General features: G+C 43.7%; 1 protein-coding gene and 1 long non-coding RNA gene across 2 annotated transcripts; both read right to left on the bottom strand.

Annotated features, from left to right (window-relative positions):
• Positions 1 to 480: 480 nt before the first annotated feature.
• Positions 481 to 947, bottom strand: LOC125534430. Its single transcript, XR_007294485.1, has 2 exons — positions 891 to 947; positions 481 to 790 (listed from the first exon to the last, which is right to left on the bottom strand). It is a non-coding gene; the product is annotated as an uncharacterized LOC125534430 (long non-coding RNA).
• Positions 948 to 2311: 1364 nt separating this feature from the next.
• On the bottom strand, positions 2312 to 9482 carry LOC125534417 (protein FAM91A1-like). The gene is made up of 10 exons (XM_048697655.1): positions 9233 to 9482; positions 8491 to 8608; positions 8036 to 8132; positions 7232 to 7338; positions 6458 to 6580; positions 6098 to 6251; positions 5705 to 5765; positions 5193 to 5557; positions 3426 to 4989; positions 2312 to 3219 (listed from the first exon to the last, which is right to left on the bottom strand). Exons 1-10 carry the CDS (start codon positions 9361 to 9363, stop codon positions 2979 to 2981), a joined length of 2961 nt encoding a protein of 986 aa, XP_048553612.1. The 5' UTR covers positions 9364 to 9482; the 3' UTR covers positions 2312 to 2978.
• Positions 9483 to 11563: the final 2081 nt, after the last annotated feature.

Raw genomic sequence — 11563 nt, 5'->3', positions numbered from 1 at the left:
GTCCATCATCAAAGCAAGCTCCTAGAGCATCTAAGCCAGCAAATAGGAAGAAGGTCTCAACTTCACAAAATGGTCCTTCCACTTCACCTTTCTTTGAGAGAGCAAAGAATAGAAGGAAAGCACAGACACAATAATTGAACTGCTAGTTACCTAGCTACAGTGAAATAAATATGAACTTGTGGTACATGGTTCACTGTTATGGATGCTCTGGTTCATGCTATATTATGTAAGACTGGTACTAGTAGCACTTGGTCCCTATTATGTGACACATGTACTGTTCTGTGATGTGGGCATGACTTGTTCTTATCTGACTTCACTGCTGTGTTCAGAAAAATGTGTTCTTCCAAAGTAAAGCTGAAACTGTACAGATAATTATCGCCATGTCTTGTTTATTAATTCTGCTATTGCCAATTTGCAATAATGATGTTGAATGTAATAAAATGCTGTCAATTTGCAAGCATGATAGTTGCAACACCAGAGTACATTCAGTTCACAAAAGCTTTCATTCATGTCACAAGAAAATATTGCATTCAGATTACATATGTTTACGCATATGCAACAGTCTGTAGACTCAGAAGTACACTCCCTAAATAAAATGCTTTCTCTGAATTCTCTAGTTCTCAACTAAACTGGGACAACAACACCAACAAGAGAAGATAAACATTTTTACTCATACTAATTCTCAATCTCAAGTAAACTGAATTCTCTCTTCTCAGGGCATCAGTCCATGCCTACAAAGAGTATACTATACATCATTTGGGCCCCTGGGAGGATCCTGTGTGTAGTTTTTCTGCAAGTACGGATGCACTCAGCAGGCTTCAGTTTTGGGCTCTGCCAAATCCTGGTCTATTCAGATCATGTACAAGGAACGACTTGGTGAAATTGTTCACCTTGTAGCCCCCCTCCACCTGTGGCGCTTGACCTGAGTCCCTGATGATCTCTAGCCTGCAATCACCAACAGAAAACGCAAGCACTGTTATTCTCTTATCCTTTTGTAGATAAGCTATGTTATTAGTATCATACAGGATTCATGTAAGCTAAATCACTCCTTGCCTTTTGCATTTGCAGTTTGTAGCCAAAATCGATGGGGAACACCTAGTCCTTGTCTCCCTTGAGAAGTAAAATACAAAGAGCAAATCGAACCAACGACACATTCTACTCGTAATTTTTTCCCAAAGAAAGCAAAACAGGGCATAGACTTCAGAAAAGGAAAAGGCTTAAAGTTCAGTATATCTGCACTTGTACTGTCCCAAATTAATACTCACGAAGTCACAATGTACATCAAACAGGAACTCCAAGATGAGACTGTGCTACACCGTTCAGCCATGGCGAGGGCGGTCCTTGTTCAGGGCGCCTCCAGGTCATGGGAGAATGAGGGATCGGGGAGGGGGGAGGAACTATGGAGGTGGGCGGCTATGGCGGCGAGCAGAGGGGCCGCCCTGGCGGCGAGCAGGGAAGGAGAGGAATCAGAGAGCAAGGCACATCTTAGCTTCAGCCGGGTGGGCATGGCGACGAACAGGGGAGGAGGAAGAGATGAAGGATTGGGGATTGGATGAACCAAGAACAACCAGCGGCCCGTGCTCATATCGCCTCGCGCCCCATACCAAGCCGACGTGGCAATAGTGGAGAGCCACGCAAGCAAAACCACCGGCGAATACCATTCGAATTGGGATTAGGGGGTGATTTGGCCGGTATTAGAGCTCTCGGGGGATTAATTAACCGGTTTTAAAGATGAGGGGGTGGATTAGTCGGTTTCTGAAACCTCGGGGGGTGATGTGGACTTCTTTTCAGTAGGTAGTGACGTGAGAAGTTAGCAGCGTGTATACTGAACGCGTGAAGTTGGGTGTATATATGTACTCCCTTCGGTCCTTTTTAGTTCGCATATAAGATTTGACTGAAGTTAAGCCTCGTAAAGTTTGACCAGCTTTGTAGAAAAAAGTGTCAACATTCACAACCTAAAAATCAATACCATTAGATATGTCATGACTTAAAGTTTCATATTATATAACTTTAGCATGGCAGATGTTGATATTTTTTCATATAAATACGATCAAACTTTGTGAAGTTTGACTTTAGAAAATTCTAATATACTGACTTAAGTGGAGGGGCTCTTTACCCCCTCTCTCTTCTATAATATAAAGTACGCACACTCGTGTGTAATTTTTTTTTTTTTTGAGGAATCACCCCATCTGTATATATTACTCAAGTGGCCAAATTGGGCCAAGCAGTGGCAGATTACAGATTACAAGGGCACGGCAAGCGTGGTAAGATAACCAAGCCAAGACCTGGCAGCTACCTTGTCAGCAGGATCTCTAAAGCGATGCGAGAATAACTCAAGGTCACTTACAATGTTCTGAATGGTAGTACGAGGAGAGTGATCTTCAGAACGGAAGACAGCAGCGTTTCGGGAGTCCCAAATCTTCCAGTGAACGACGAGTAGCACTTCCGGCCAGACCATGCTGTCTAGCTGCTGCGGGGGGTGGACCAACCATAGATCCTGGAACCTGGGAGTAGTGGAAAGGCCTAGTTGGCCCCAAATCTGCAGAACCCGCGTACAAGCAATGAACAGATGAGTCGTGTCTTCAGAGGGGCCAGCATATCGTGGGCAGCTGGCAGCATCATCCATGTGTTTGAAGGACAGGTTTGCACGGGTGTTTAGTCGGCCGCGAAACAGCAGCCAGGCGAACAGTTTGATCTTGTGCGGAGCTCTGGACCTCCAGATTAAGTCAGCATGATCATCCTCAGTATCTTCACGTATTCGAGAAAAGTAAGCTTGATTTGTGCATGGAGACTCACCTGGCATTCATCCCCTGTTGGTAAAAGTGCCTGTCATCTAGAGAAGGAAAAACTACCCTGGCATAACAAAACTTTTTCTTAAAAAAGCCTGATTCTGAGAGTCGTCCTACACAATAATCAATTCCGCACATAGATTAAACAGAACAAAAATTGTGATGGCAACGTGCTGAGATGCATATCAGTCATTTCATGGCCAATGACGCGGCCGACGCCTCAGCTATCAATGACAAGGGTTGGCGGGCGTGGAGGCAAGCGCCAATGTCGAACGGGTGCAGCTGAGCGCCATCAAATATGAGATTGACTCCTGGTAAGACCACATCCTTGGTATCGGAATCTTCTGAATCAGTTTTTGGAGAAGGGGATGGTTGATCTTCAGTGCCAGATCTTGTAGCAGCCTCATACACGGGAGTGAGTGCGTGGGACCTATCAGAAATCGAGCACATGGCGATGAGCCGTCGACAAAATTAGGGCTACAACAGTAGCATTGTTAATTAACTGCTCCCTCTTTAAACTAATATAAGAGTGTTTAGATAACTAAAGTAGTGATCTAAACGCTCTTATATTAGTTTACGGAGAGAGTACTACATAACACAAGTTCCATGTTGTTGTCAAGTTTCTTTGGAAAATACCTGAGGATGCTCCCATCAAAGCTCAGAACTTCAGTAAAGCACTTCTGCCGTCTACCGAGCTTCAGCCTGACATGTTCACCCGGTGACGTCCCTTCTTGGGTAGGCGATGATGGATCATGGAATGGACTCCATCTTCCACTCACAATGTTCATGAGTTGGAGTTGGCGCGGAGAGTTCTTCGAGCCTCCCCGCTGATTTAATAGCCTTGCTGTTGGACCGGTTGCTTGGTACTCAGTGCAAAGTTCGCGCAACCTCTTCCTCACTGTCTGCATAGACTCATAGTGTTCGGTGAGATCATCTTTCTGAAGCATATTTGAGTTGACGACCCTTTCGCATATTCTTTCACACAGCTTTGGATTGAACAAAGGAATTCCGAATTCCAAGTTCAGAGGTATCCACTCATAACTTTCCTTCTCTGGAGGTTCACTAGATTCGCTTACCCTGTGAAGCCTTACTAGGCGAAGGTAACCAACCGTGCTCAACTCAACTTTACTGGATAGATCTTCCAACAAGGCAATCAAATTTGACATCTGCCCCTCAGGCAAATCAGTTCCGGCTAACGCGGATGTGATTGACCCATCAGCATTTTTCAGGGGCAATGGGACATCCATGGTTACGAGGTTTCCTGAGTCATCAAGGTCCTTTATGCCCAGTGGTTGCACTATCACGGCAGAATGTCTTGTCATTGAGTTCAGGTAGTGCAGAAGAAGGCCCCCCCTTACCAGGTTCTCTTCAAAGTTTCCTCCTAGTCCACCCACCACAGAGTGATCCCAAGACCATATTAGTGCCTTTTCACAACCGGCTAATGGCTCGGGAAGCAGCCGCAGACGCTGTCCTTTCATGAAAACAGCAGAGAGCGGGCCACAACTACCAGAAGTATACAAGGCAAGCTTCATCCAAGGTGTCATTGAGGAGTAAGAAGGCGGACCGAAATGTACTGGTCCTGCAGTGCTGGGTAGAACTGATGAATGTGGAAAAGGTATCATAGAGACCACAATGTCATAGTCCCTAAGAAGTAATCTTTCCAGCGTGGATGGCGCCAGTGAAGCTAAGCTCTCGCAGCGGAGAATGTTGACTCGGTAATTTCTTTTAGTCTTCCGCACAGCTGGGCCATCCAGTTCTGTAGCCTGGCTATTGTCATTTTGATTAACCATTTGCCTGCTGTCAAAATCATTTTCGGCTACGCTTTCCATCCCTCTTGATATAATACTTGAAGGTGACGACGCCTGTGAATCAACCGTTGGGTATTCCTGTTGTGGTGTGTCACCATGTTGGCTTCCGTTATTCCCGACAACATTATCAGCGCCCTCCTCAATGTTTTTCTTGCTTAAAGGGGAGGACAGATCATCCTGACAGTTTCCGTCACTAGATTCATTTGGTGAAGTTCCACCGGACAGCAAACACTCAAGGAAGCATCGCAGGCTAAACGCATGGTTTGCGAATTCCTGGAGTACACCCTCAAACTTCTTTCCTTCTAAACTGGCTAGATCGTTGCATAGATCAGCAATGCAAGAATAGCCCAGTTTTCCAGCCTCATATAGCGTAACAGCGTGAGACTTCAATCCTGCAATAGTGAAGAAAGATCAGTACACTAAGCTAATTCAATGGAAGGTTGCTTCATAAAGTTATAGTGCAGTTCAAGAACAAGCTTTACAACCATCACTAGGAATCTTTGGGACTATAGCTCCTTCAAGATAAAAAATGTTGAACATATTTTTTGCTTAAAGTTTAGAAAGTGTAGGGATTGGAGTAGCAAGGTGATCTAGCCTGGAGATAGAGAGCCCATCATCAAGTATGAAGTTACATTAGCATCCACAATGAAGCCCACATAAGCAGTTCCAGAGATTTTCCTGGGTCCATCACAATCACTGCTGAGCAATTCTGGACAGGATCTTTCTGAGTTGATGCTCATGCGCGAACCTTCTTCGTCGTCACCAAGAACGTTACTGGGCAATGCAGTAGCATTTGAATCTCTAAGAGCGGAGTCTGTATCCAAAAGCTTTACGGCCCATCCCAGTCTGCAGGCAAATGATGCAGCTGCCTGGAGTTGATAAAGGTCAGCCTGTAAAGTTTTAGCCAATTCAGCAACTGTGGCATTTTCACTTGATACAACAAATACAGCATATAGTAGCCTGCAGTCAAGAAAATATGAAATGAATTTAACAGCAACAGGAACTGATAGCAATGCAGATCAGTTGAACAAGCAACCATACTCATTAAATTGAATAAGAAACAACCATGCTCATTATGCGCAAGACTAGTGAAGGCAAACTACTCACTCTTCAATTGGATCTTCGTACGACTGATCCTTATTTGAAACAAAACCTTCAAGTCTTGAAACTGAATCAATGGTACAAGTTTAGAACTAAAGCATCATCAAGTAGTAGGTTTACATGTATAAGTCCTAACTTTTGGGTAAATTAGGTTGTAACTTGATGCGATAAAATGACATTGGCAATGATCTCCTAAAAAAAGTGTGAAAGTTATGAGCCTCCACCAGATAATTTCTTTGTCAGCACAAACTAGCTGACATGAGACAACTGCACCAATGAGTTATGGGCCAATTCACGCAATAAAATTTAATGCAGGGCTGCCCAATAACAGAAATCCTATATATTACTCTGAAACGGTCCTCTGGATAAACAATAGCACAAATTGGTTTGATTCCAAACCTCTGAAACGGTCCTCTGGATAAACTGGCACATCGAAGTATACCCCTCCTCTTCTGTAAAGACAATTTATAACCTCTGGATCAAACCGAACATATGAGTTGACTTCCTCCTTACATATTTTGTCTATTGCTATTGTTTCTTCCTCAGAAAGCTTCTGCAGTAATATTACAACATCAATTACCACAAAGAAAAGGTATTCTTGTATAATTATCTATCTTATGGAGAAACAAGTTCTAGTAAAACCTATGTCATCACACAGTAAAAAAAACTACGTCATCACGTAAAAAAAAACTATGCCATATTCACTATTTTCTTTCTTATACACAATTAACAAGAACGTTCACCCCTGATGAATCTTACCTTAAACTCTTCCAATGTGAAGTTGACGAAACGGACTCCCCACCAAGGTTCTATTGCTAAGTCTGCAGGTTGTGCAGGCAGTAGCTCTTTCGCAATTGATTTGCTCAGCTTCCACATTATCTTCTGAAATGCCGGAAAGTGAAAAGAAGGGATTATATAACAAGAGGAAAAGAGGACACTAGTTTGGGTATGTTCACTCTTCGGAACATATGAAAATCATCAATGTGTTCAACTGATAACCTCACATCCAATCATGTATCTCAGCAGTAATACTCGAGTAAATTTCACTTTTAACCCTCTACTTGTGCTCGAGTGACAGCAGCTACCTCCATTTAACAAAATTTCCTTGAGTTAGAAAACTTAAGAGGTTTATTCGACATTTTAGTATTTAACATTGAACCCCATTTTGTCAAAGAGGCCCCACGTTTCAGGCCTGTGTGGCTGCTGAGTGAGAGGCTATGCATGTGGATGACATGTCACAAAATATTAGAAACTCGTTACAGTAACAATAAAAATATTGATAAAATCATATCTCACTCATTTTAACTTTAAGTTGAGTGACAGGTGTTCCTAAAAGAAATTACAACTTAATCTTCTACAATATTTTTTATTTTCTGAAATATAATCTTGAATTGTGTTCGAGGTACTCTGAAAATCCTTAGTAAGTCTAACTTAACCTCAGTTATAGTTATTTCTCACCAGTAAAATTCCAATAATTATGCCAATTGGAATCTTTGTTCAGGGACACAGGAAGGACACAATATGCTAATATACCTTCGATTTGCACTTATTCATGATATCGATAAATTCATTTCTTCCAACACCAGTAATCCTCAGGGCGTCAGCAGCACTGAAGTTTGGAATACTGTCATATGGTTGCTCTGCAGGTATTTTCAGCAAGTTTGAATCATAAAGAGAAAAATTAGCATATTAAATAAAGTAGTTTCTGCAACATATACAATATTTAGATATTTCTTATAGAATAATCTACGCTAGTAATTGGTAGCAAGGATAATAAAACTGGCGTACAGTAAACACACATCAAAGATATGCAGTACAGCAATTGAAAAGGTTTTCATATAACATCATAGAATTAACCAAACTATAGTCTCATTCGCAAAAACAAAAACAAATTATAGTCTCAGTTATGAAAATGAACAATATACCCTACATTCCACAATATTAGTCCAACTACCTATGCGAACAGACCAAATGGGTGCATACTCTTTGTAATTAAATAAAATATTTGAACCAAACTCTTTTCAGTAATAGAAGTTTTAATACACTTAAAAAATGATCACATTTGACAGTCTAGTAGAAACAATTAATATAGCCCTGGGGCTTCACTGATGCCCAAGGTGGACATATACGAATGAGTACGGGTCATATGCAATAAACCACAACTATGAAGTACTAATTGGATAAATGATTCATATAGATTTGTGAAGAATGGGGTAGAAATATTCAGATGACACATCAAGGCTGCTGGGCACGAATGTTGGTCAACTAGCAAGTAAAACAACTCAAAAGAATGTGATGACAGAAAATGCTTTGCCTTCTATTGATACAAGTGATTACCATTCTTCATAGCTTCAAAAAGGACGTCACAATAATATTTGAATGCTGATATCCTCATTACTCGACAGATGTAGTCTGCGAGATGGTATGGGTATAACTGCAAATATTTTTGTCAAAGTAGCAGTCATGAATACCTTAAAAAAAATCCAGCCTAGAGAATGCCAAAAGAGAATTGGTTGGACAACCGAGGAAAAATAAAACCATGATACAACTGCAAGAGCTATTGATCGAGAAAACAACCCAATAGGAGTTTAAAAAGAATTAGGCCGATGAATTTAGATTTGATCTGCAGTCAGCCAAAGCATAGTGTTTCACAATTTGCAGGTATGAGTGACAATGCAAAAGTGTGGAAGATGCTAGTAAACTAGTGAAAACTGGCTCTGACAAGATATGTGCAAACCAGTAAGTATCTTATCATAAGTAATTACGGAAATAAGAAAATCTAGACAACATACTGCTAGATTTCTGCAGAGATAGCGCATCAAATCCTCGTAATATTCCCCCTCTTTGCATACTTTGCGGGCAAAAGAGTTGTTCCATGGCAGTCGTTTCCTTATACAATAATCTACAATCCTGCCATTAAGTACAGAACATCAGGCATCTGAGGAATCGTTTACCATTTGCAAAAAGAAAAGGTAAGTTCTGCGTCACCAAGTCCGCGACTAGGTTACACGTGCTAGATAGTTCCCCGCAAAACAGAAGAAGAAGAAGCGTGACATTATATAGTTAGCCTTTGCTATTAACATAAGCTGTTGGTAGGTCTAGAAAACACAAGTTAATCATCGTACTACATGGACAGGTGCAGTTGGAAGCGAAGCATGTAGATTCGACATAACATGTATTGACTGGCCGCGTGTAAGATGTGTGTGTAGTACGACTTGCCAGCCTCACATTGGAATGGATGCCATTTTACAGATCATGAACTCTGCGGTGTTATGCTGCTTGAATTCTTCCTTGAAATTTCGCAAACCATCAACATGAATGGCTAGAGTTTAGACGGGGGCATTATCAGTTTGTCTTGCCCGAATCAGCATTCCAAAATGCGTGCGTGCCTTAACAAACAAGGATTTGAAGAATGGCGTCGCCCCCGTTTCTTGGTACGAGCGATCGACAGCGCGAGACGGCCATTAACGCGGCCCCAGGAGGATCGGCGGCCATTAGATTGATCCGCGTTAATCGGCGTGTGTGCGTGCGTACCTGCGGTGCCACTCGTCCTTGGAGACGACGGCGGCCTGGATGCGCTTGGGGAGGGTCTCCCAAGGGCACTCGTCCCTGATGGCCTTCACCATCATCTGCTCCTCCACCGTCGCCGCCATCTGCTGCTGCATCCTCCCCCTCCTTTGCTTGGATCGATCGGACAATGCGGGCGGACGGAGCGACTCCGATCCTAATCCCGACGAGAGGAAGAAAGAGGGAGAGATGGGGGAGGCAACAGACGCCGCGGGCACACCACGTACGTTCGGTCTCTTTCTTTCTTTTTTTTGCGAGGACGGAGGACGGTCTCTTTCTTTCTCTCCTTTTCTTCGACAAAGGGCGTTTTTAGAGTATCTCAAAATAAAAATGTACCATAGGATACAAATCATAATGAGCTACACCTGATCTTTATATAACTAAAATCCATTTTACTTGGAAAAAAATATTTATTTGTCTTATCTGTACCAATATAAAAAGATCCAAAGGGGTAGATCCAAACCATCCCGACCGTCAAATCATGTTATCTAGCGGTTCAAATCGCTCCAATTTTGAGCACCAAACACGTTTAACGCTCTAAGAGCAGCTCCAACGCAAGGACCCAAACGGACATCGATTTTGTCCGTTTCGTGTCCGTTTGGGTCACCTGTCCGCCTAGTGAACATGAGGCGGACAAGCCTTGTATCCAACGCACGTCAACTCAAACTCTCCGCACCGCCCGCCCCCTCCTCTCTCCCTCGCGCCGCCCGCCCCCTTCTCTCTCCCTCGCGCCGCCCCTCCTCTCCTCCTTGCGGATCCCCTCCCCCACGAGATTTTTCTCTGCCCGCGCCTCTGCTGCAGCCAACCTCTGCTCGCGCCGCCGTCCGGGCCTCGAGCCCCAGCAGGAGCGCGCGGAGGAGCCCTGCGCCGGCGGCCTCGCTGGGGCGTGGAGGAGCGGCCGAGCGCGCCGTGGCGACCTGCTCCGGTGGCCTCGCGGCGGCACGGAGGAGCGGCCAAGCGCGCGTCGGCGATCTGTGCCGACGGCCTCGCTGCGGCGCGGAGGAGCGGCCGAGCGCGCGTCGGCGACCTGCGCCAGTGGCCTTGCTGCGGTGCGGAGGAGCGGCCGAGCGCGCGGTGGAGACCAGCACCGGTGGCCTTGCTGCGGGCGTTGCAGTCGCTGACATATGGGACCAGAGGCGGACACGAGCGGGCGACAGCGGTGGACGAGAGCGTCCGCTTCCGTCCGCTTCGTACCCATTTGTTCCCAGATTTGGGTCAGGTTTGGGTCGGGGACGGACAGCAGGCAGACACGGACGTCCGTTTGGGTCGTCCTGTTGGGCCAAGTTTTCTGTCCGGATGATCCAAACTGACAAAATGGATCCTTCCATTGGAGTTGCTCTAATTACCCACCAGTGCCATTGGTTATAAACACAATTTTGACGCTATCCCATGAAATCTGTCATGTAATTAATATCCTATCATTATCTCGAATAAGTAATTGATATCTTACCAAATACCTATGTACAAACAGATATATTTTACCTAATATAACATGCAACTAATATCCTACCTAATATAAACGTGCATTGCACGTACATTATTACTAGTGAGTGCAAATTGGCCCTGTTTGGTTCAGTTTTTATCGACAGATTCCACTGCCGCGCAGCAGAATCTGAACCAAAGAGCGAACCCAGCAGAATCCGATTCCAGAAATCCGCTGGCAAAATCTAAACCAAAAGCGGAAGCAGCCCAGGACGTGCTTTCCAAAATCTGAAAAAGTTGTATCAGCTGGTTTGTCAAATGACCTACATCTTTTTCACATCAGATTTTTCACAGCTATTTTTCCACAGCAGATTTTTTCACAGTTGCTTTTAGAAATCCACAGCCGAACCAAACAGGACCAAAAGCTACACTTTTTTGTTTCCTTGCAAGTTGCGTGAGCACAACTCCTCTATGAAGATAGCACATAAAAATCGTACTTTTAGTGTTGGTTTTAATATTAGTTTATTATTGTCCATTGAAATCTAAGAATGCGAAAGTACATAATACATAGAATCAACTGTGAATAATACAGATATAGTTAGACTCTAGCGAAACACATTTCATCTTTGTGTCAAATTAATTGACTCCAAAAGAGATAAAGAGGGGGGTCAATCAAATTCCTCCAAAATAATACTCCCGGCCAGGAGGAGCTTTGCAAGTGCACAAGAGTATTGTTCTTACCGCATACTACAAGACTGAATATTGTTTTCGAAGAGTGGTGTTTTCTAGCCACTTGCCCTTCCAAAAACGTATCTCAGAGTTATATAAAGTGAAAAAGATGTGGAAAAAGAAAACAGTTCCTCTTCCTACTGGACT

Source organism: Triticum urartu, chromosome 1 (genome assembly GCF_003073215.2).
Source record: "Triticum urartu cultivar G1812 chromosome 1, Tu2.1, whole genome shotgun sequence".
NCBI lineage: Eukaryota > Viridiplantae > Streptophyta > Magnoliopsida > Poales > Poaceae > Triticum > Triticum urartu.
The sequence above is the reverse complement of the archived record's forward strand: the minus strand, read 5'-3'. Positions and strand labels throughout refer to the sequence as shown.